Here is a 24,244-nt window from a genome sequence, read left to right on the forward strand (position 1 = left end):
CCAGAGCTCAGTAAACAGCATCTGTAGTGCTCATCACATTACTGTCGTTGGGAGAAGGAGGGAGGGAGCAAAGCTCTCTGTGGGTGTTGCTGTTATTTCTGTTTGTCTAAGTGTCTGTATGTGTTCATACCGTATGTGATTTTGTTTTGTCGTACAGGCATGCATATGTGTGTACATGTTTCTGTGTGTTGGCTTGACAGGATTAGTGAGAGGGAGAGAGAAAAATGAGAGAGAGAGAGAGAGAGAGAGAGAGAGAGAGAGAGAGAGAGAGAGAGAGAGAGAGAGAGACCTAGTAGAAGCATTTAAGAGAGTGAGAAAGCGCAAGAGAGGAGGGGAGTAGCAGTACAGAGCGATGCCTGGAGGCTCAATCTGTTCCTCACTGAGCTACATCAGTGTTAGAGACGGCGGCTCGGGCCGCAGGGAAGCCTCCACTCGCTCCATCAAACTGTCAGGCAGCCAGCGGAGCTGCACAGGGAGACTCTCAGCTGCCCCCGGGGCCAGTTCAAGTCAACATCCCATTTCCTTGCCTCCTCGCCTAATTTCTCCTACGCCCCGACTTAAATTTCCAATGCCCAGTGTGTGCCGCTGCAGCTCAGCACCACCGGGCTCGGGGCCACGGCAAAGCACCGAGAGGTGCTGAGGGTTGTAAATGTGTGCGCGTGTGTGTGTGTGGGTTCACCACTGAAGGAAAGATAGCGAGCTTGTTACGGTCAAATGGTCAGCAGAGACAAGAAGAAGCCAAAGGAAGTCTTATGAAAGACAAGGTGCAAAAATAAAAACATAAATCAGCGTAATTTTTTCTTCTCATTCTCTCTTACCTATACCCCTATTTTTCTGCCACGACTATATTCATAACACAGTTGTGTATTCCCTGTCCCTTTACGTTTCTGGCAGTTTTCTTCTTTCTCTCTGAGCTGAATAAATGCTCCCTGTTCGCTCGTACATCTGCCATTACTGTCTGTTTTTCCCTCTCCAAACTCCAAGGATCACACCAGCAGCCCAGTCGGCTCTGTTGCTCCCCCAGCGAGTGCTGAAAGCAAAGGTTGAGGTATTTTGTATTGGAAAGGACAAGGCAGTCCTTTAATTTAGTAGAGAAGGGGAACAGCTCCTCACGTTTGCCCCTACCACTATCCCCATCAATCTGTCCATGCACCTCCTCCCCTTCTTCCTTCTCAACCTCACCACATACTTTGCATGGAAGTGAAACAGAGAGCTGCCAGGTCTCAGCGCTGTTTACATGGACTCTGGGTAATGTTAAAATCTGCTTAGTTTGGCTCTAGGTCAGGACTATATCTTTCTGCACCCTGTCTAGATTTACATGGCCCCCGCTGACTCTTCCCTTAAGTGTGTCAGCTCTGAACCAGAAGCCTCTGTGTGTCTGGCTAATGCAAAGAGCATTTCTCTGAGCTTGTCTTCTTCAATCCTCCTCCACTCTCATTCTCTCTCTGTCCTCTTTCAATGGGCCTCTGTGAAAAGAGCTTTTGCTGAAGCCGTCTGTATGTTTGCGCAGCCAACTCCGAGGTCCCAAGCTCAAATATGGTTTTACGTGAAAGCCTGTCTAGGCCTCCTCTGCCGGTCGATATTATTTCTGCCCAGCAGAGTTTTTTTCTCTCAATCTCATTCCCCCTGGAGCATACATCTTCACTGAGATCAATACTTTCCTAATCCAGAGCTCCTTGGTGACCCGGGGTAATCAGCTGACTTCCCATGCTGCCTGCTGGGGAGGTCAAGGTTCAAATGCCTGTATAGATTTTATCCTGTGATCAAATCACTTTGCTAGTGGTACTTTCAGATACAGCTAGTGGTGTCAAGAGTGATCACTTTTTTTTCCTCTCTCTTAAGTTAAATGCAGTGGTGATATGTGAGCCTTGGCAACTCTAATATTAATACAACAGCTCTGCTAAGTACCTGGAGCTTTTTTTAGTTGAGGTGCACAGTAGCCAATCAACTGAAAGGTTATGTGAATCATCCAAAGATATTCCTTTTGTTATTTGACTTTTTTAGTTTTATTCCAACCCCCGCATACGCTCACACACACACACACACACACACACAGACTATTCCCTCAGCTTTGTAGCAACTCGTGGCTAACTAAATTTGTCTTTGAGGTTGTGAGAACATAACGTGGTCAGAGCCTGCAACAAAACATCCTGTTGATAAATGATGAAAGCTAAATTCAAGTGAGGCTCCACCCTCCGCCATGAGGCCAAGGAGACCTTCAGATATCTTGCTGATGTTTTAGGCCTGGAAATAGGTCTCCTAGGGACGAGAGCCTCTGCTTTCCAAACCCCCCGCCCTCCCTCCCTCCAGAGTGGCCACTGCACCTACATCCCAACACCTCATCCCAGCATCCGCAGGAGGGAAATTGCAGGAGGAAATTGGTGTTGTTCCAAAAGTATCTGAAACTGCTTTGGTCCTCGACAATTTAAATGGACCATAACCCCCTCTGTGTGCTCTCCCTCTAGGAGATTTGGATTTGTCAGTTCTTGCTCCCTTACAATCAGGAGTTTCTCAGTGAATCTCACTGAAGAGATGTCCTCTGAGTTGAAGCCATTTTCTCGTCAGTATCAAGATGTCTACATTTTTACAAAGTCGGTGCAGCGTTGTTTGGAGTACCATGAATGGAGAACAGTTTCAAACTTGTAAATAGTGTGACATCAGAAGACAGTTAGTTGTGCACTTTTTCCCGTTATTCCAACACTCGCCATTTCATCTGTTAAACGTCACGTCCTGTGGCAACACTTCCTATACAATGACTTTGACAGTCAAACATTCATCACAATCTGTATTTTCCAAGCACAAATACTTGTTTTGCCTCTATACAATGTATGTATTACTTGAATAGGAACCAACAGCTACAGTTGACTGCCAGCAGCTCAGGAAAAGCTTGTTTTGCCAATTTCTTTCTAGATTTCCCTCAGCAAGTAGAGGGTTGGGATCAGTAGTCAGGCAGACAGTTGTTGACGCCCTCACAGCATTTGTGTCGCCAGGCAGGTTCCTCCTCTTCTCTTCTCGCTGTCTCTGAGGCAGAATTCATGGCAGACTGTCCTCCGAGTGTGACAAGTGGAACTGTGTGATTAATTTGGCCAGTCGTTTTAATGTGCTCCGGGATGCGCAACGCTTATTGTCTTCCCCTTGCACGTCTTTCGGAATCTGCCAGAGAAAATGTACAGGGGAATCGAGACATCCATCCCTGCTTCCCCCCCGCTCCGTTTTTTTTTTTCTTCCTTTTGCTGCCTCATTGACGGACTGAGCTACATGGTCGTCATGGGGGCCAGCCCAGGTCGAGGCCCGGCTCCAGCCAAGGCCGCTGGCAGAATAAATCTCCTGTCTCTGAAGTGTTGAAAGCTGTGTAAATGTCAAACACATCAGTCTGATGGGCTGGCTGAGGGGAGGGGGGGTTAGAGAGGAGGTAGGATGCTGGGAGGGAGGGTTGTGCATGAGCCATCCGGTGAAGCTGGTCCCCTGTTACTCTTCGTAGCTGGCGGTTGCCAGGTGCAGATGTTTCTGCTTGCTCCCTGCCTCTGAAGAGCAAGCCAGTTTTTTTCCCCCATTTGTTTAGTTTGTGAACATCTATGAGAGACACAAACCACTAGGGGCTTGGCTCCTGTCAGCAGCTTAGTGAGCTGCATATCTCTCCGATTTTAACAATGTCCCCTCTGACCACCAGACATGCTGTTTAGGGAGTTTTCTGTGTGGGTTTGTGGCTTTGCCTTTTCACCTTTTGGTTTTCTTGTATAGCCCTGCAAAAAAAAATCTTTTACCCCATGTGAATATTCAAAGCAGCATAGGGTGCAAAATGACGTGGTTCTCTTGTTACACACAAATGGTTTATTGTTTTATGACTTTGACTCGACCAAGTGTAATAGCCCAACAGGGCAATCACATACAATACTGACAAAAACTGCTCGAAAACTACCTCCATCCGTCCCATCGCTTCGTCTCTATAGCATCCCCCCTGCCTGTTCTTACTGTTGTTTTGTTCCCCCTTTCCACCTGCCTCTCCCTCCCCTGCTGTGCTGTGTGTCTCTCTGTCTGAGCCCTAGCCAGTAGTCCTCTTTACGCTCTGCTGCAGTGCATGCTTCTTGTAAAAGGATAAGCACCATGCTGTGCTCTTTTGATATTATTTTTCCTCCTCGCCAGCTCCAGCCCTGTGAGGCCTCATCTCTAGTGTCATGGCTACTGCAGCAACAACAAGGCCAAGCATGCACCCGGGGAATAGACTGAGCCAGTTGTTCATCTCCATCACCTAGGGTTTAAACTCATCCCCAGTGATAGGGAAGAACTCACAACTGCTGTGTGATGGAAGTCACCTGTTCAGCTGCATGCTAAGAATACATTTACACCGGTTTCCTGTGGGTAGGATGAAGTTGGAGATTGGATCAATTTTCCCTTTTTTTATTCTTAGATGGATCAAGATGGACAGAAACATTGTTTTGAATGTGATTCACCACCAGAGTGGCGTACAAATGGGTGGTGATTATAGGTTGTGATGCTCCCCTAACAAGCAGTATAGAAATGGCTGACAAATCATTTGTCTGGAATCTGTAGTCTGAATAGGGAATTGATTAACAAAAAGGCCTAAGCCACTTTCTCTTGTTAACACCCAGCACTCTGTAATGAAGGTCTTCACAAGCAGAAGCCCAGAAAATAGAGTCCGCAAACATTCCCCAAGAGAAAAGAGGATGCGTTGCATAGAAATGTCGCCAATATTTAACATGTTATGGTTATGATTAGTAGTAGCTGTAGTAGTATTAGTATTATTAACATAGAACCAGTTATCAAAATTGTTTTTTAAACGTGGAACATATAAGAGAACACAGAACCAACCATATTTCAAGCATATTTTCACCAGCACAGTATTATTGTTGAGCCATTTTCTCAGACATCTTCTGCAGTATTTATGAGGCACCTTTCCTTTCACACTTATTTTCTTTATACTCACTGACAGGCTCTGTAATCATAGACAACAAATCGCAAGAAGAAAGACTCATATTGAACATATCATTTTACTGTATTATCCTGCAACGGGTGTATGTTCTTACTTCATGTCTTGTGTAGGAATGCTTCAGTATGAACAATAGGAGCTCAGGTATTTCTCGACATTATTCTGCACAGAGAGATGCAAACAGTAAACTCTCCTAAATGTCCGAGCCACAATTTTCTTCTCTCACGTCTGCCAGCAAAGACTCTGTACCCCTTGTCTTTGCAGAGGATGAATCACAAGGAAGGGAAGCACCCCCACCACCACCACTTTCCTCTCCTGAGAGATCTTGGCCACTGAGCCCTTGCACTGATTACTCTCGTTACTTAATTATACATTTGGACCCACCGCACTCACAACAAAGGGCCGCTGGGCCTCCATTGACCCAACTCCCTCCTCATTGTGCCCAGCTCTGAAAGGGAGTCAAACAAAACAAAGAGGGTCCACTTAAATATGTTGCCACAGGGACTTAATTGACAGGTTGAAGGCAGTTTTTCACAGGGGGCCCTCTCCCTCTCGATGTGGCGCTTGAATTGCTTTGCTCGTCATGCATCCTGCTGTGAGGTCCAGTGGGACTGGGCTGCTGCTCGACCACTCCTGTTTCCACAACTTTGGCATCTATTGTGTTGGTGGAGAGAGTTACCAGCCAAGAGCATTAAGCATTTATCTGCAGATGAATGCGAGAAGCGGAAGTAGAGATCATAGGTCGGATTTAAGATGAGAACGTGCTCATGCTTTTCATGAAAATTAAAGTTAGTGTTTCAACTGACAGGATGGCATGTGTGTTATGTACTGAACAGAAAACCAGGAATCTAATGTCAGCCAGGATTATTGACTTTACTTTCACACATTATAAAATGCAATTTCCATTTTAAGTCTATTTCTAATAATGTTTTATTTCCTGCTAGTGAACATGTCAAGGCTATGCCGCTTAGTACCTGAAGTATTCTCCTCTGTTTTTCAGTTATGAGGACTTGTTTCTTTTGGTCTTTTTTCAATATATCTGAGCCTAATCACTTTATATTTGAATGGAGAAATTTTAAGTGAAGAAAAAAACATTTCACTTTTTTTGACTGAATAGAAGGGGATTTGGCCTGTCGCTGTGCATATTTCAGAGTTCAACCTTTCTTGTTATTTAGTTTCTTTATCCCTGTAGAAGTCTGACATAGAAATTAAAGACTGGTTTGACAAAGGCGGATTTGAAATACCACACTTAATAGGCACTGTGTTTGAGCATTCAGAGAGTCTCAGCTCTGTGTCCTTGAGATACTATCGTCTAATTTTAAAGCACTCTTAAAAGGCTAAATGACAAGCTGCAGCTGAATGCAAAGTCATTGAACAGACCCTTTATAATAGAATCCAGTGTATAGTATTATTCGTTTTTTCATCTTTTGTAAATTTAAAGCATTGAATTTGCAACAGAAACACCAGAATGGCGTTCAATGCGGCTGTGTCTCTTTTGAAACATGAAAAACTCTCTTAGACTACCGCACTCTCCTTTCCCTCTTCATCCTTTGCTGTTTGCACTGAAAGCTGTCAGTGAATGAGAGGTTGCACACAAAAATAACATCTGCACTGATTATGGGCTACTGGGGGAGCCAAATGAATAATTCCTTATATTTCCTGTGTCTGTCTCTTTTCTGTTACAGTGTGACAGTGAGAGTGACATTGACGCCAAGGTAAGACTGCTTTTCCTGTGTTTATTCACTCCCCACATTAAGTGGCTGAGAGTTGTGAATAACAAATTTGAGCACCCAACTAAAGAAGGGAAACAGTCATAATGTGTTTTTAGCGGAAAAAGAGAAGTGATAAAAGACACTGACGTTCCCAACACTGCTGATCATCTGCGTTATTCGAAGCAAGAAAGTGACAAAGAAAATATAGTACAGGAAGAAGCGGTTTTCCGTGCTAGTTTTCTGTTTTAGAATGTAAAAAGACATAAATGTATGATTATTTATTTATTTTTGGAGCACTTTTTACCTGAATACTGTTCTTGCCAGGATGATAGTGTATGCTAAATGCAGTAAACTTTAGTTTTTTAATCACATGGTACGTACCACCTCTATGTGCTTGTTACTTTGATATACTACAGTGCTATCGTAGCTCCTCTTGAAGCTGTTTATAGAATGATTTTTAATCGCATATCGGAGAGTTTTGCAATAAGTATGTTCCAGCCGCAGAAAAAATACTGTTTTTCTTAAAAATGTAGGTCAAATTTCCGTAACCGATCGGGCTGTTTCTCGTACATGAGCCTCCTTTCATCAAATATGGCGACCAGAAATGATATTTGTGCAGTTTCCATTTTTACTTAGCTGAAGTATGGAGCATCAATCACACCATGATACGGTCTTTGAGGTTTATCAACAATTATTTAAAAAGTTACGTTTACTCACATAGGCTACATAGTAATGGAATGTAATCTTCAATTTCCTTCAAAAGACTCAAATATATACATGGAAAACAACTTATCACCAACTCAGTGAGCCTAAAAAAAAAAGGCTTGTTATTTTAGCAGTAATGTCATTTAGTTAAAACCGTTTGGCAATTTGACAGATGTAGTCTATCAGTTTCACTTGTGTGTATTTGTTTATCACAGACTTGGAGGTGGTTGTCTGATGGCAGCCACCTGGTTACAAGATGAACCGCCTTTGGGGAACCTTACGCGTTCTAATTCCTCCACAGTTTAGCAATTACTCCCTGGTAAATGAATGAGATAGCATGCCTAATCTCCTGTAAGCCTAGCTCCCAGTTCTGTGGAAATGTCTGCTGCTCTCCTTATAAATAATACATTGATAGTAGGCCCAATTTGCATTAACTGTAGCCTGGCAAGTCAATAGGCTTTTATCTCTTCATTGAAGCGAGAAGGAACCGAGGGCGCTAGCTAGTTGACACGACGGAGAGACGTAGCAGGCCTGTCAGTCTCCATACGGCTCCCTGACACCACTGAGAGGGGGGGCAGAGAGGGACGTAAAGTAGGAGGGAAGCTCTCAGAGTGTTTCCTTTTCAGGCTTTTGTTTTTCTACTAGTTCCTTAAGTCTTGTAACAGTTCTTTATATTGTCACATGTTGACATTTAATATATAAAAGTTTGATAGTACGATGCTAAACAACACTACAAAAATAAAGAAGAGGGTAAAAAAACATCTTGCTTGATGTGGTTTTGTAGAAATAGCTGTGTGGCTATGATGTTGGTTAAGTGTCAGTCTCTGTGTGTTCAGAAAACAGCTCCATATTTGCTTTTTGGCACCAGGTATTTGGTGGGCCTGGATGCAGTTTAAGACACGCTGGACTATTAGACATTGCTGCCAAGCTTTCAGCTGTCTGATTGTTGAATTCTGTACCAATTACGACACAGTCCACTGTCAAGAGCCAGACTGCAACTTCACCTGCTGAGGCTTTACTCTTCTCATACACTTGTCATCACTGTGGCATGAAGGGGTGTTTTAGCCTGCCAACCATTACTGGTTCATAAAAGGAATACTGATGGCAATCTTTAAAAAAGACCTGTGTCATTTTACTAATGTCACTTTTAATACAAGTCACTACACTGTGAGAAACATACTAAATGGACTGTGTGTTAGGAAAAAAATAATATTCTTTAATTATCATACTTAATCCAATAATGTGAATCCTATAGGTATCAACATAAATAATGCAAATGAAACAATGTAATTCATAGTATAAAAGTTATCTTGGCTTTAGTGTAAAATAACTGTTGATTTTCACTCCTTAGTTGTTTGCTTGCTCTTCATGTATTTTCAAGCTTTGGTCTGAGTTCTTGACATGAACCTTACATATATGCTAAATCAGTGTAAAATCAAAGTAGACTTCACAATAGCATCCTCTTAACTTCTTTCACTACATTCCATTATGACGAGCAATACCTCATCTTACCCAGTATTGAGCAATAAGAACCTGTCATGCCCGACATAGCAACCTATTAACATAGCCACATGCTCTATTTGGAGCATGTGTTAACAAAGTAAGCGGCCCAGAGGTTAGTATTTATATTATCCATTGTTCTAATGATGACCATGTTCCATGAGCAGAGGAATTGAACAAAGAAAAGCTTTTATTCTCGGCCAACAGGAAATGTAAAAGAACAAATACTTAACTCCAAAACAGGTTTTACTATTATGAACTCTTTGGAAATACACTGTTCACAAACGATAAAAACATCTGGATAAAGGCGAAAGCAGTGCTGACCTTTTCATTCCTCAGAAATAAAACCTAATATCATAATTAGGGTGATGAGGAGAGTTGAGAATCATCCATACCAAATTGCTGAGGAAGGAAGACAACTGGGAAAAAATACTTTGACAGGCCGTCACCAAAAGCAGAAAAAAAAACGATGATGTAAAAATTGGGTTCCGTGAGGAAAAAGACACACACTGTCATTTGTAATTGCCCGCACTCAGGATAACTCGACAGCGATAATTTTCTGTAACGTTTTGCTGAAACAGGTGCCAGCTCCTCCCGTATCTTTCCAACGAAAACAAAGACTCCTTTCACATCAGATTACCAAACACCTGAACACCCACATCGTCAGGATTTCGCAGATTAACTTAATTAGAATATAGCTTCCAGGTGTGCCCCCAGGGTGCAATCAGTTACATTGTATTTTGAATCAAACTGACACGTTTCTCCTACAGGGAAGTCAGTTTAGATTGCTGCACCTTGCCAAGCTCTGTTTTATTAAAGCATCGAAATAGCACGCAGCGATCTACAAGGAGGTTTCCAGAACGTGTTCAACTTGAATTCTTCTGATATTGGTCAGGTCGCCTCCAGTTCAGGGCGAGGCTGTTGGAAAAGGGGATCTTTTTGGTGGATTGGCCGAACTCTGAAGAAACAAGCAAACAGAATCTGGAGTTTGTGTTCTGATGACTGGCATTTCTTCTTGGGAGGCCTGTCATCTGATGTCCAAGATTAAACAATGTTAGACAATGAGAAGTATTCAGTGTTTGTTTGGAAAAAAATTACACCGTTGACCTTGAATTGCCTCACTTATGTCTGCACCCCGGGGGGAAAGCCACATCATTAAGTGTTCCTCATGGGTAATTAACAAACTTTCCAGTTTTTGGGCATAGTCATGCAAAATCAGATGCTCATGATAGAACTAACCACATGTTGAATTATTCGCTTGGCAATACAGGGACTAAGTGTATTCAAGTGTTTGAGGTCGTGCTGGAACTGGGAACACCATTCATTCTTCATTGTTGATCCAAATATTTTGAGCCACTTAATGACTGTGTGACTAAAACGTATTGACATGCCCCAGAACATGTGTTAGCTGTTTAGTGTTTCACAAAAAATGTGTTGAATGAATTGTTGTGCTTGTTTAATAGTGGCATCTGTGATAACGAGACGTCACAAGGACAGTGTTAGACTAATGTGAATGAGATGTGTTTTTATTTGCCTTGAGGGTCCGCTTAATTATTTAACTTTATAAGTGTTTCAATAGTTTAATCTTTTTTGAAGTCGTACTCGTTTATTGTATTAACATACTTACAATCTGGTAAACTAACTTAGGTCAAGCCATTTGGTCATAATCGGTCAAGATATTTTTACGACTTACACATTTTCCAATCAGTGTCCCAATGCCAGCTCTTATTCAAAGTGTCCTTTCACCTGATATACATGTTGAAATACCATCCAAACCCCTTCCTGCTCCTCCTGTAATCTATCAACCTCTGACATGTGCGAGATACTCCTTGTCAAAACGGTCATTTTCTTTCATTGGAGTGAAAGACATAGTTATCCCTTCTCAGTTTGTTCATGCACTCGACTGAAGTGTCATCCTATCTCCATTAGGCCCCACTTTTTCATCCTCACTGGCTCCTCCAATTTCCTCTGTATTCTTTCTCCTGTGCAAATACAGTGTACGGAACGTTAGCACGAGCCGCTTATATTCTCTGCAGCCCTTAACACAGCAGCCTCGTGTCAGGTGCTTTACCACTGCCACATCACCATAGCCACAGCGTAGGACACCCAGGTCGGCTAATTCTATTTGGTCCTATTTGCCGAGCAGTCACTCAGCAGACAGTGTATCTGTCTCGAGGGAAGTCTCCAAGGACCATTACCACATCCTGTCTATGAGCTCTTTTATGGCTCCGGTGTACTCATCTGCCAGGGCAGCGCACGGGCTCTGATTGACACATTAATTCCTTCTCTACCCCCTTATCTTCCTGCTGTGTGCAGAATGAATGCCATATCACCGCGTCGAAGCGTCTCTACTGGCTTATCAGTAATGGCTCGTCAGCTAGTGGTATCCTCCAAGCTGATGAAATTGGGAAGGGGCGGGGGGTAATGCTCTGTGAAGTAAGCAGTGCCCCAACAAAAACAAGCATGCTGTAGGGATTTCAAACTTATCCGTTAACACCGCCACTACCCTCTATTTTTTTTCTTTAAATTCTTATCCTCCTGGTATCTGTCATTACCAGTCTTGTCAAAACAGCAGTAGTAAAATGTATTCATGTATGTATGTTCCTCCTCCTGCATGCCCCCTCAACCCCCGCTGCTTTGTAAGATCCAGATTGGTCTCCGAGAGTCATCATATTCAATAACAAACCCACCAGTACGCTGACAACCTTAACGTTTTTCTATGGACGGGAAAAATGGACCGGCTTAATGTTTCGACACAAGTGATCATCCGTCCTCATCTCTTTAATGAAATTAGATTAAGTGCACCTGGGAAAGAGCTGAGAAAGCAGAATGCCTCGCCACCTCCTTTAATCTAAAACCAATTTGCCAGTAATATTCCTTTCCCTCCAGCTTGGGATTCGCCGGCCTCAATTCAAAATGGAGGAGGAACGAGATGAGACCAGAACTGACTGGTTGCATTCAGCTCCCCAAAGGCACTGTGAAATTAGAACTGACACCGGCAACACAGGCCTTAATATGGAGATGTCATTTTTCTCCTCTTGCTTTTGTCTTTCTCTCCCTCCTTTTTTCTCTCACTCGGTCCCTTCCCCTATTCACAACAGTTTTCACTTTGTGACTAAGGATTCATGTTAAGATTAGAGTTATGCCATAATCAACTTTTTAGATGATGACTTTTAACTTTGTAGATTGGCCAGAAATAAACAGATCATGATGTCCCTCACATTGAGCTATTACAATGAACCTGGAAACATTTATGTTTAATTTATATTGAGCTGTTTGCAACATGCTCTCATTTCTGGTCAGCTCCAAATCCTGTGTGCTCTGCAGACTAATTATTTTCGTGGTTGTCAAGAGATACATCTGTTGTGCATTCAGAGCACAAGTATGCGGTGATCAGGGAGGACATTTGGATTTGTCTCTGAAGTGAAGAAGGGCGCCTTAAGTCTTATGTATGTGTGTTTGTCTGCAAACTTGGTGTGAAGTGAGTAAGGGCAAGCTCAGCGGTGAAACTAAGCCCCAGTGCATGTTGGGAAGAAGAGGCATGATGACAGAGTAAAACTTGAAGCTTCTGCAGGGCCAGCCAACAGACACAACCAACTGACATCAGCAAAGACTGCTTGTCACTAGCAATGCATGTCATACGGAAATGCAGGGACAGTCAACATGGCTGTGGCGTCATTGATGTGGCACATAATAGCCTGGTCCAGATTATCTCTTAAAGGTTAGCACTGATGTTGGCATTGCAGATGAAAATAGAAGGGTTGTGGCAAGCAAAACCACGACAGCCATTCAGAGCAGGGGAGGTGTGAAAACATAACATGGCATCAAGACTGTAATCTTCTTTCACTTACTGCCTCTTCTCACTGAAGCTGTTTGTGTTGGCAGAGAGTGTTAATAGAACAAATAGCCGTCCCTTTGTTCTGTTAAAAGCATAACATACACCCTACCCTCTGACTTTGAAAAACCTGTGCTCTGCTAACGCTTTGAGAAAATTCTGTCACCACTCAGCGATGTTCAACAGCTTGTGATCATTGTTATTGAGGGACTTATTGTTGCCCCGATGAACACACGGTTTTGGTATGTGTTTTTCCCTCCATCTCAACCAGATCCGTTTTAGAGGTGGTTTTCCTCAAACACTATTTTTCCCACCTGAGAGCCCTGGCTCTGTAATAGGAGAGTTTTCAGTAACGGCCAGGTGAAATGCTCGATTGCACAATTTTCTGCTGAAGATCTTGTCAGTTCAATGATACACTGATAGAGAAAGCATGGCCTGCCATGTCAAACGAGACACATTGTGAAGTATTACTCCAGCTGTGGCCACATTCATCTGGAGATGACAACAATTACACAATGCATGTGTCTGATGGCTCCACTGTTAACAGATGATCTTTAGTAACACAAATGAAAGTTCAAAAACATTGTCTGGTTGAAATTGCATTCAATGTTTCCAACATTAGCATAGAATATGATTACTGTGTAATGTTATTAAGCCGCACCTTTTATTGGTTGCAATTTGATTGCAAAACATAATATCAATCGTACAACCTGCTCAACCGAATTATGTTACTTTATGCGTTATATATATTTTGAGTTATGCACTTGTACTGCAGATAATGAGCCTCCACTTAATAGCAGGTAAAGCATAGAGTAATTTCAATGCAGTTGTGGGACTCAAAGTTAAACAGCTAAACTGACTAACCCTGTGCTCAGTGTGTGTCCACTGTACTCCAAAGCAGCATGACACAGCACTCATTGTTTAAGGGAACCTGTGTTTGAATAACAATCCAAGCACTATATATATTTTTCGACATGAGTAATAAAAGTATAATTAACTCCATATTGGGTGCAGAAGTTCTGTGGACAGAGAAAAAAAGACAAATGTTTTTGTGTACGTGGATGTATGATTTGAGTGTTTTTGATCGTGCATAAACATAACATCTAAGTGGCTTTTTATTCAATAAACATGGTTGGGCTGTAATTACTTACACATTTCATCTGGCTGGAAATGCAAGACAGACTTGATGTGCGTTTAGAGCTGGCGCAGCAAGACTCATGTCTGTCCCAGCCTTGGCTTGTCTGCACAAGACTTCCTAATGCAAGAGGACTTGCTTTTCCTCCACAACAAAGGGCATATGCGATCATAGATAAATATAAAATTCCCTGTTGTTATTAGGATTCAGTGCCATCGGAGATAAAGTTTCCCTAAAGCAGCGTTGCTTCCTCCCAGGCCAGGAATACATCAGTAAGTGGAGCTTAGGTCCACTGTGACGGCGAAAAAAAAATGCTTAGAGAGCCTCAATTCCCTCCTCAAAAAAAGAGGCCAGTCAGCTAAGTAGTACGCTAGTCCTATTTTTTTGTATAAATTTTAGGAAAATCAACACACATTAATCATGAAGTCACTGGTCATTGCTATTTCTTTGGGCTCTGTATTCTGTCTCCGAATATTTACCTAAGAAAGCCACATTTCACAGTCTTGCATCTTTTTAAGGGGAGGATCATCTGCAGCCCTTATAATGGTGATGATGGACAGTAGAGGAAGTGAGCCTTGAGTATGAGCCTCTCTCCCACCCACAGAGAGAAACATATTCCATCTTTCTTTTGCTAACCACTTGAGCATCTCCAAGTCAATCTAAACACTCAAATGCCTGTGGATGGGCTGGCAACTGCCAGACCTCAAGCCCTGCAGGCCCTCGCGTCACTTGGGCTCTGGAGGGAACTTTCCGTGGGCGAATGTGTATGTGATGTGGAAAGCCGAGAACCCCGGAGAGCACGCTGAGATCAGGCCCAAACACACACAGGGGCCAGCTGCCTTCAATTAAGCCAGAAACCCCAGCCTCTGCAGTTCCTTATGCACAAAACCAGTCTGCTTTGATCTGCGCCAGCCAGGGGAAAAGGTACAGGGCTCGAAAGATTACAGGGAAAAAAATAATTATTGTATCAAAGGGTGTTCCATAAAAGTTTACAGGGGGATTTTTAGGCTTAGGGGGCAGCGGGAAGTGGGTATTAACGATAGCTGTCACTCATGTTCATTTGCCAGTTATTTTCCCTTCGCCTTTTCACTGAGTTTTAATTAGTGGACACACCTGGTCTCTCTCCAAAATTAACTGGAGAACTCTCCCTGCCACTTTAGTTTTTATGGGCACAGAAGATCAATTCTTTCGCAGGGCACAGTGGCACAACTGAAGCTAATATGCTTGTCCGTTTCGGCTTGACACACAGAAGACGTACTGCAGCTCTTGGATATGTATGAGGTTTGGAGCCACAGACAGAGGCCATCCTTAAAACTATCCCCATGCCAAGCGCCACAGATGCAGGCAGCATGGGCATCCATTAAATTAATTTGACTTCATTAGTGCAGACCTGCTCGCCCTGGGGTGCCCGCAGAGATGCCAGGGGGTGGGAGGTAGGGGGTGGTGGTTGAGTGGCATCAGCCGCTGTGCTCAGAGGAGAGCGAACACATGGCACTGACAGGCGGAATATGGCCCCAGTTCTTACACCGGGACGGCTGCCAAACAAAGGCAACATGCGTCACTGGCTTCAGGGGAGCTCAATCAACACCCGGTCGGAGCATTAACGCCATGCGCGCCGCGCCACATCAGTGAGGAGGCCGCGGGTCGCTGGGCAGTCTGCAAGTCATGCGTGTGCACACAGTGAATGTGGCAGTGTGATATGATACAGAGACACTGCCAACGGCTTGACCTACTGCCATTACATTTGTGTCTGCTGCCAGGAAAGCTCATGTTATTAGGTTACAAAACTCACATTTACACATGTTACTGACTTAGAGCAATGATATATGATGTGTTATTTATAGTATATTTGTTGATGTCTTGGGTTGCAAGCTGATCACTCCATGCATTAATCAGATAAAGTCTACAGTAGAGTCAGGTTTGTGCTCCACTGGTGTTTCACCGGTGGAAATTTAAAGCAATGAAATCACAATTGTATTGACATAATTTCAGTCTGAGCACAGTTGTTGACAAAATAGTTTTATTCCAAATGGGAAGTAGTGCCATTTCATAGGCATAGGTGAATTATTTCTATGATTGAGGATAAAAATGTATTTAAATGTTATGTATTTTAATAGACCTGGTTCTGAAAATATATAACCTTACTGAGTTATTTTTTTCTGTATCTTAAAATCTCTTCGCCCAGTTCCTTCCAGACACCAAAAATAATACCGCCATAGTATAGATTGGTCAGATTGAGCAACTTGGCTTTCTTGTTATTCTTTCCTTATAGCAGTGGCGGGCCGTGGATTTTCTACCTGCGTTTCCAGTCTGAGACGATCAGCCGTTGCAGCAGAGAAGCCTTTGCAGGCCCTGACGGCCTGCCACTGCCTTTTAGCCATCCCTCTTCAGCTAATCTTCAGCTAATAAGAAATCCACCAGGTAATTTAGCAAGGTTACATTCTTTGCTAAAAAGCCCCTTCACAACATTTTTAACCTGCAACCTCCCAGTCTCAAGCCTGCCTCTGTAACCTCTGGGCAACCGTTGCCAGCGTCTGGAGCTGACCATAGCTCTGCAGGGAGTGTTGCACCTGATAAATAGAGAAGTGTGGAAATAAATAAATAATGGGAGGCATTAAGTCCGGATAGGACTGGAAGGTAGCCTGAGGTGGTAAGTGTTCGGTCTGACAGCAGCGAATACTTTGATCAGAGGGCCCCGTCTGAAGATCGCTTCCACATCTGCACAGGGGGAACGGGCTGTAAACTGCCAAGAAGCATTTTAATGACAGTTGGATTATAAAATGAAAGAGAGCTCCAGATGGCAGGCAGTGCAGCGGCTGCGGTTTGGGGGAGACTGTTTAAACTGCATTTTTATTGATAAAATATGGGGTGAAAAATTGCGCAGAGCTTATTAGGCATCCCACTGTGATGTTGCTCAGCTGGCCAAGCTGTTCACTGTGGCCCTTGTCCAAACATGCCTGCATAATTTTTTTTGCATTTTTACCTTTATAACTGTAAGATCCACGCTTGTTAAGTTCACCCTGGCAACCCAAAACCCCCACTCTGTATTTGTTGTTTTTCTTTTTTTGTGAATGGCTGGATGAAACGAATCTTAGTCGCTCGACATTGGCCGAGGAGGTTGGAGGGCGTTCGCACATAACGTGCTTATTATTGTCCTCCAAAAAACAGAGTTTAGCCCTGAAACAACTTAATACCTTCATAATTTTAAATGTTTTACTCACATAGGGATAAAATGAGACCAGCATTATAATTTCAAGACACTGTGGTTGTGCTTTCTATCTAGATCCACTTTCGATCTAGACTCATCTGGCCATTGACATTTAGTAACTGGCTGCAATAGCGGCCAGAAGGGAGAAAGAGTTGGATTTATTGTGCATCGACTACCAAATTGAAGCCAAATTGAATGGATATTAATCCACATTAGAATATACTCTTATAAGAAAGTTCCTTTTAGGGCCACTGGAGTGAAAAGACAAGGGTTTCTTCAGTAATGAATTCCCTTTCAGAGGTGCCACCTTGAGGCTTTATAATGCACCCGTTGGATAGAATTCATACTGATTAATAAAAGGAAAAGGCATAATAATTAAATGTTATGGGATGTTAGTTAAATAAGATCATCACCTTTTGGATTAAGTGTCTCCCTGTTATTTACTTTACACTAAATTGGTCTCATGTACATCTTTGATCAGAGCTAAAATGGAATTTGCCTGAGATGTGAATAGACCTGTTTCAAGAGCTGGGAAATAATAATGGCCTCAATAAAAGGGATCAGTGAAAGCCATCTTCGCTCCATCAAAATCCATACATGTCAGATGTATGCACTTCTCTCCGGAGAGTGGGCAGATTTTCAGCTGCGCTATGTTGTTAGTCATGCTCTCACTGCTAATTTAAAATCCATTTAGGCTGATAGGGTGGTTGACTAAAATGCTGTTATGATGGCCTCGCAAAAATGGGAGCCTGGATTTTTTTTCATACCTTCAGAAAACAGACAGCCCCAATTTATATTCCATAACTACCACTTCAAGGCCAACCCGCCGCGCCCCCATTCCACCCTCGCGCCTACCCACGGCATCACAGACAATTACTGTCGACATCACATCAAATTACAACTGTTGGTTTACTTGTTTGTCTCGTTATGTGGCTTAAAACTGCCATCTCCCACCCAAGATAGGTCCCCTCCCATCTGCCCACCCTTATGGATCGACACACACTCACACGCACACACACACACACGCACACAGGCATACATCCCCTTCCAGCACAGAGAAGAGAAAAGACAGGCAGCCGACAGCCTAATGGACTAATTTGTAATTGCAAAATGAGAAAAAGCTGAGTTGTTGGACGTGTTATAATTTGACAGAGTGGCAGCTCTGAGTTGGACAATGACGCTTCAACCACAAATCTTTCCCTCCCTCCTCTCCTATCTTTCAAACGCTTTCTTTCTCCCCCTCCGTGGAGAATAGTCAGAAAGGAAGGTGATGGGGGAAGAGATGCTTTCGGCACATTCTGCTGCTCAAAGCTCCTGGCTCTGTCATATTCTTTTTCTTTCCACCCACCCCCCTCACATCCCTACCTCCCCTCCTTCTCTACTTTCTCATGGATCCCATAGGATAGAATAGGGAAAGTATCTCAGAGCATTCAGATGCGTTTGAAGTGCAGGACAGATGGGGGGCTCGAGGGACTGTAAAAAATGAATCGAGGCTAGTAATAGGAGAGATGTTTTGAATCCTCTCCTCCATAAGTTATTTATCAGGGGCCCTTAGTGGTGGAGGAAGACTTCAGAGTGCTCCCTTAATGTAGCTTCTGATGACTAGAAGGGGGGCTGTTCCAGGAAGTACTGCTGTAAAACAGGAGGGGAACATTAGCAGGAAAGTCTCTCAGGGCCCGGGCAAAGGAAAGGAACAACACGTAGGGCGGCTCTTTTCCAGCATGCAACACAGGACAGAGAATAGAGGTGTACAAGAAGATATCCCAGAGCCCCCCAACAGCCAGTGATATCACACGAGGTTCAGAGCAAGACGTTCCGTACTACCGTTCCCACCATGTTAGGCATGTTTGAGTAGACAGGGTACTCAAAGTTGGGAAAATAAATAACAAAAAGCAGAACCAGATGAACTGAAGGCTGTGACTGCTGGTTACTTAGGTATTCATTCATACTATGACTTCTTAGGATTGCCTATTTTCTATTGACAATTATCCTCTTTATTATAACTGGTCAGAGCCTGTGCAGAAAGCCAGCTAACTCAGCAGATAACTCAAAGAGAAAGCACTGACTTGGACCCCCATGCAGCAAAGTAATTTATCTCTTTAGACACAGGCATCCCTCTTGACCCTCTTTGGACTATTTGCTGGGGGAAAAAAGGGCCTTTTAATGCTACTGGCAGAAACACTGTTGATAGATTAAAGCTGCTGAAAGACAAAAATGTGTGCTGCAAATATAGAAAATGTTCATGGAACTGTATAATTCATTTATTGTTTGCCACAAAATGCTGGTCTTTTATTTTAGGATGGTGTTCTAAAATTATCCATCAAAACACAGGATAATACATTTTAATCAGCGAAAGGTGACAATGGTTTTAATAAAGGTAATTATTATGCTAATACAGTACGCCATGTCTTTATCTTTTTCACAACAAAAATAACAAACGGCAAGTGCCAATAATACAAACACTGAAGTGATCTGTTCTCGATGCTCAATGTCACCCAATATTGTTTTGTTCTTCACTATGTAATCACCAAACTGCTTCACATCCGTAATATTCACAATCAGCATCTGTAGATGACCGGAAAGCAATACATGTGTCTCACCACCTTGAAACAGTGTAAATGTGCAATAACAAACGGCAGCAATGGGTCGAGCTAACCAGAGAAGTCTCTGATCACATGAGACTAATGGCTTCTGAACTGATCACTGAGGCTAATAAAGACCAGCTAACGACATAGCTGCTTCGTTTGTGCTAATTGCTCTCCCTGGACCTCCGCCGTGGCCCGTGTCTCCCGAGCATCTGTCACCAGGCATATTCCCTGACACAGCTCAGGCCCTGGCCTCAGCCTCAAAGCCGGGCACACCGCCAGAAACAATTGTCCTCCGGTGTCCTTTTACTACAGTGAGGTTTGAAAAACATTGTCCGGGTATATTGTTTGTTTTGCAAGATTTACATCTTGGTAAAACTGGACGTGTCCATGTCCAGATGACAAGCTGAAAGTCTAAATATTATTCAACAGTAATACACTGTCCATACATAATCATTATTGAGATCAATATTAACCATATTGATAACCTTTGAAAACCGTTATGATTTCACCCTTGGGTATATGCTCTCATCTTTAGCACAACAATGCAATGTATACAGCCAAATAAATATGCATATAAAAAACATCTGAATTACTTGGTTTCATGAATATTGTGATTGTAAGTAACAAAGAAGGATACCATACCTATTTTATATGTGTGATTCTTCTTTTGGTATTTAGCTTTGAGTGGGTAAAAGCAAATATTATACAACTCATAATCCTTCATCCAAATATATGACCACTGTTTGAGAGAAAGATTAATGATGTGGTGGAGGAAAAATATGCTTTACAACATTTTGGGGATTTGAAGCGTTTGTCACAACTTCAATGGAATTGTAGTTGTGACAAACACCGGCTTCATCCTGCGTGCTATCAGGAATAAAATGGTACACTAAAATTCTTCTTAACTTTGCTTACGTTGATGTTTTACAGTATATTTATATTTTATTATACAATAAAAGTTAATAATAGTGTGTTGATGTGTTTAATTATTGCTGCCAATCTATTTGTTTATATTTAGTCAAATTATGTATTTGAGTCTTTTGGCACATTGCATTCTGTTCTGTCGCGCCAGTTAATCTTATTTGAGTGAGACCAAGAGATTGAGAGAGATGGTGATCGTGATTAGTGAGCGGCTGCTCTATGGTGCTGCACCCAGGTGCTGCAATTTGCTCGGGTACCAGGGCTGTTGAGCAGGTGTGAATGATTGACATATCGTGGTCCAGTTTCATCTGAAATGGTCGCATTGTTTTAAGCAAGCTTAGAAACGATAAGCACATTTTGAAAACCAGACACAAAACCAAACGTAATATTGCTTATCAGAAGTCTTTTTTTCTGAATGTCCATTAATCACCAACTTACATACATTATGTTCTACCAAATAAAAGTATGTTGCTACATTAGACAGGTCATTGCGTCCATCTCTTAAAGCAAGAAAAACAATAAGCTTTGATTTGTACCAAGAGGCAACCATGTGCTGAGAAATGAACCCAAAGTGGAAGGTCCAAAAACCAAGCAATTTCGGCCACTAGAGGCTGGCTCCAAAAGTGAGTCAATCCTCATAGAACCCCTCGTTCGAATGCCCAGGTGACCAGCAGGAATGTAAAAAAAAATACAACCTGGTACGAACAAGGTGTTTAGTCTCTACAGCTAATTTCTCCGTTCATGACATCTGTTTGGGGGACGCATTTTATTTACATTACATTACATGTCATTTAGCTGACGCTTTTATCCAAAGCGACTTACATTGTTGCTCAATACACCGTAGACACAGCAACGGGGAGCAATTAGGGGTTAAGTGTCTTGCTCAAGGACACAACGACATGGACTAGCGGAGCCAAGGATTGAACCACCGACCCTCTGATTGACTCGTTTAAATTTTATCTTTAAGTTAGGCGTAATTGAGGGCGTGCCCCCTTTGAGTGACAGTTAGGTGCCATCTCAGGTTGCTAGCTGTCTGCTCTGCTGCATCCCCCATTTCAAGAGCTAGGCTGTGCAGCTTGGGGAAGGCCAGAGCGACCCACTTTGACTTATGGGGGATGTCACAATAACTATGTCCAGATTTTATGCAGCCTATGATTTAAACTTATCAGACGAATAGAAATCTAGCAGAAGCATAGGGTCTTTAGAGTTGAAGGAGTTCAAGGACTTGGTCTAACGGAAGACGTTTAGCCTTATTAAGAAGATGAATGGTCTCAGGTGGCCCAAAGTACCAACATAACAACTGCATTACATATATAGTATATGTATATATGATTTTTATTTGGAGACAAAGCAGAGCACCTATATTGTTTCATTGTGCAGAACTTGTAATGCAGATGCAGCAGTGGCCATTTTGAAGCACTGGCGCGTGGTACAGCATTACAATGGGCAACAATTTGCATATCATTTCATGTTGGGGATATTAGATTAATGGCTTCTGACTGGTGTGATGAATACTAATTTAGCCTTAAATCATGTCACCATTCAGACATCAACAGCCTGCCCGACGTGCAGCAGAGCAGCTAAGCAACCAGACATTATATAAGGTCAGCTAACTTCCCTAGCCGAACTCTTCCTGTTCCTCATACGTTCGAGCCGGTTATGGCACTTGTTGTAAATGTGTGCTATTCCAAGGACTGTTGGCTTCCCTGTTAAATGTATACAGTATGTCTCCACTACAGGGGTTAACACCATCTCCATTCACCCCAGCAGACAATAAAATCTGCTGATGAAGTCAGGCCACCTGTGATGGCAGAGCTCGGTCTGATGAAAATCATAAATGTTGCGGTGCCCCAACCCCCTCCTCCCATTGGCCCCAGTTTGACTCCCAGCATGTTGGTCCCTGGTGGAGGCAGCTTTTGTAGCTGCAGGGCATAATGATGTTAATGTTGTGTGAAAAGGCTACAGAGACACGGAAGAGAGCAAAGCATAATGCAGTGTTTTAATGTCATCAGAGACCGTTTTGGCTCACCAACAGGTTGTGCAGTAAAACAACATGGAGAATGTGGACGCACAATAATGGAATCAAAACAGTCTGAATAAATTAATTTCTTCAAACCTGCAGGTCACCTCAAAGCATTTAGCTTGGCTTCAGCCTCTCTTTTTTATTTATTAGATTTAAATCAGATTATAAACAAAATGAAATAAAAAAAATGTGTTGACATCTAGGTTGATTTGGTATGTGACGGTTGGGATCCTAATATAAACATTTTGGTTTTACATTATAAAGTAATATTTTGCTGAAATATTCAGTACCTCTGAATTTGGTTAGATTTTTAGGTTAAAAAATGAAGGAACAAGGTTCAAATATTTCTTGAAATCTGAACACCAAGAATAACGCTGTTAAAACCAATGCCAGAATCAATTTAAATGAAGTGTTTTTGATAGATAACTAGTATAGATTTGTTCAAATATATAGTTACTGTGATAACAAAGTGAATCCTTTGTCATTGGGAGGAAGGCCTGACAATGTAGTCTTAAATAAAAGGTGAATAGCATCCAAATCAGCAAATCAATACAACAGCACAACCTTGTTTTCCAGAAACATTTAGTTGTGAAGTTGTCTATTTGTGATGTTTCCAATATTAATACTCATCTATATATGGTCTTTTTAAAGAAGTGTAAATGGACATATGCATGTATGACAGAAAAGTCATTGATGCAGCTGAGTTCAAAGCCTGTCAACTGAAGGTAGAGCAGCTCACCAGTACAGCGTTGTTAAACATTTGGAGCTGTACCCTCAATAATAATAGGACATATTTTGAATCAAGCATTTTTTTGGTTGGCCCGAGTGAGCAATTGATGAATGTGATGAATATGCACATTGGTGTGTCAACAAAAAGTCTTTATGAGCTATTATAAGATGCTTTTATTGAACTATAACCATACTATATTGGTTGACATTGTATAGCTCTCAATGGTGCAGTACAGCCCTACAGTGGATTAAAATAGTGTCATAAGTTCATAATCCTATTCCACTGTATGAGCAATCATATCTATTTTGAATGAGTTTCTAAATGTTATGTTAAACCACTTCTGTTATCGCTATGTGGAGGATTTTTTTGTATATATATATATGTGTGTGTGTGTGTGTGTGTGTGTGTGTGTGTGTGTGTGTGTGTCACTTTATACAATCTCCTGAGAGTAGATGGCTAGCCAGGAGTATGAAGGGAGGAGGTGGGAGGGTGTCCTGAGGGAGCTGTTTGATTGATGTGTTTTGGGGGTAGAGGAAGGTAGGGGGATAGTCTTGAGGATGAGGAGGGGATGGTAGCTTGATGGGACTCTGCAGCAAGAGGGAGGCAGGGCTCCTAAGTGGGGGAGCAGGGGATGGGTGCTTAACAAGCCCTAGATTGTTAGTGACAGGCAGATACTTCAACACTTAAAGTAGAAGGTTTGATTTAATCACAGAGCTGTCATTTGTTATTTGTCTGGCTTGCTCCACCAGGGCCACGGCTGATCAACTGCCTGGTCCCAAGAGAGCCCTTTTCCCCCTGTAATGTCTAAATCCCCTTCACAAATTACAGGCCTGTACCACCTCCCATCCCCACCCCTTCACTCTCCTCCCTGCTTCAGTCCTGCCAGGTTAAGAGAAGAAGGTCAGAATGGTGGGTTTGCAAAGAGAGGAAGGCGGGTTG

At 42.5% G+C, this 24,244-nt stretch overlaps 1 protein-coding gene across 6 annotated transcripts in view; it reads left to right on the forward strand.

The window, feature by feature from the left end:
• Positions 1 to 24,244, forward strand: part of fbrsl1 (fibrosin-like 1) — a 254,489-nt gene that overhangs the window by 160,443 nt on the left and 69,802 nt on the right. For all 6 annotated transcript variants that reach the window (XM_068604520.1, XM_068604518.1, XM_068604521.1 and 3 more), the window contains exon 5: positions 6,634 to 6,663. In XM_068604520.1, the coding sequence (XP_068460621.1) occupies positions 6,634 to 6,663 (30 nt within the window). The remainder of the gene's footprint in view (positions 1 to 6,633; positions 6,664 to 24,244) is intronic.

Source organism: Clinocottus analis, unplaced genomic scaffold, assembly GCF_023055335.1.
Source record: "Clinocottus analis isolate CAN_PGR_092001 unplaced genomic scaffold, fCliAna1.0.p SCAF_7, whole genome shotgun sequence".
In the NCBI taxonomy this organism is placed as follows: Eukaryota; Metazoa; Chordata; class Actinopteri; order Perciformes; family Cottidae; genus Clinocottus; species Clinocottus analis.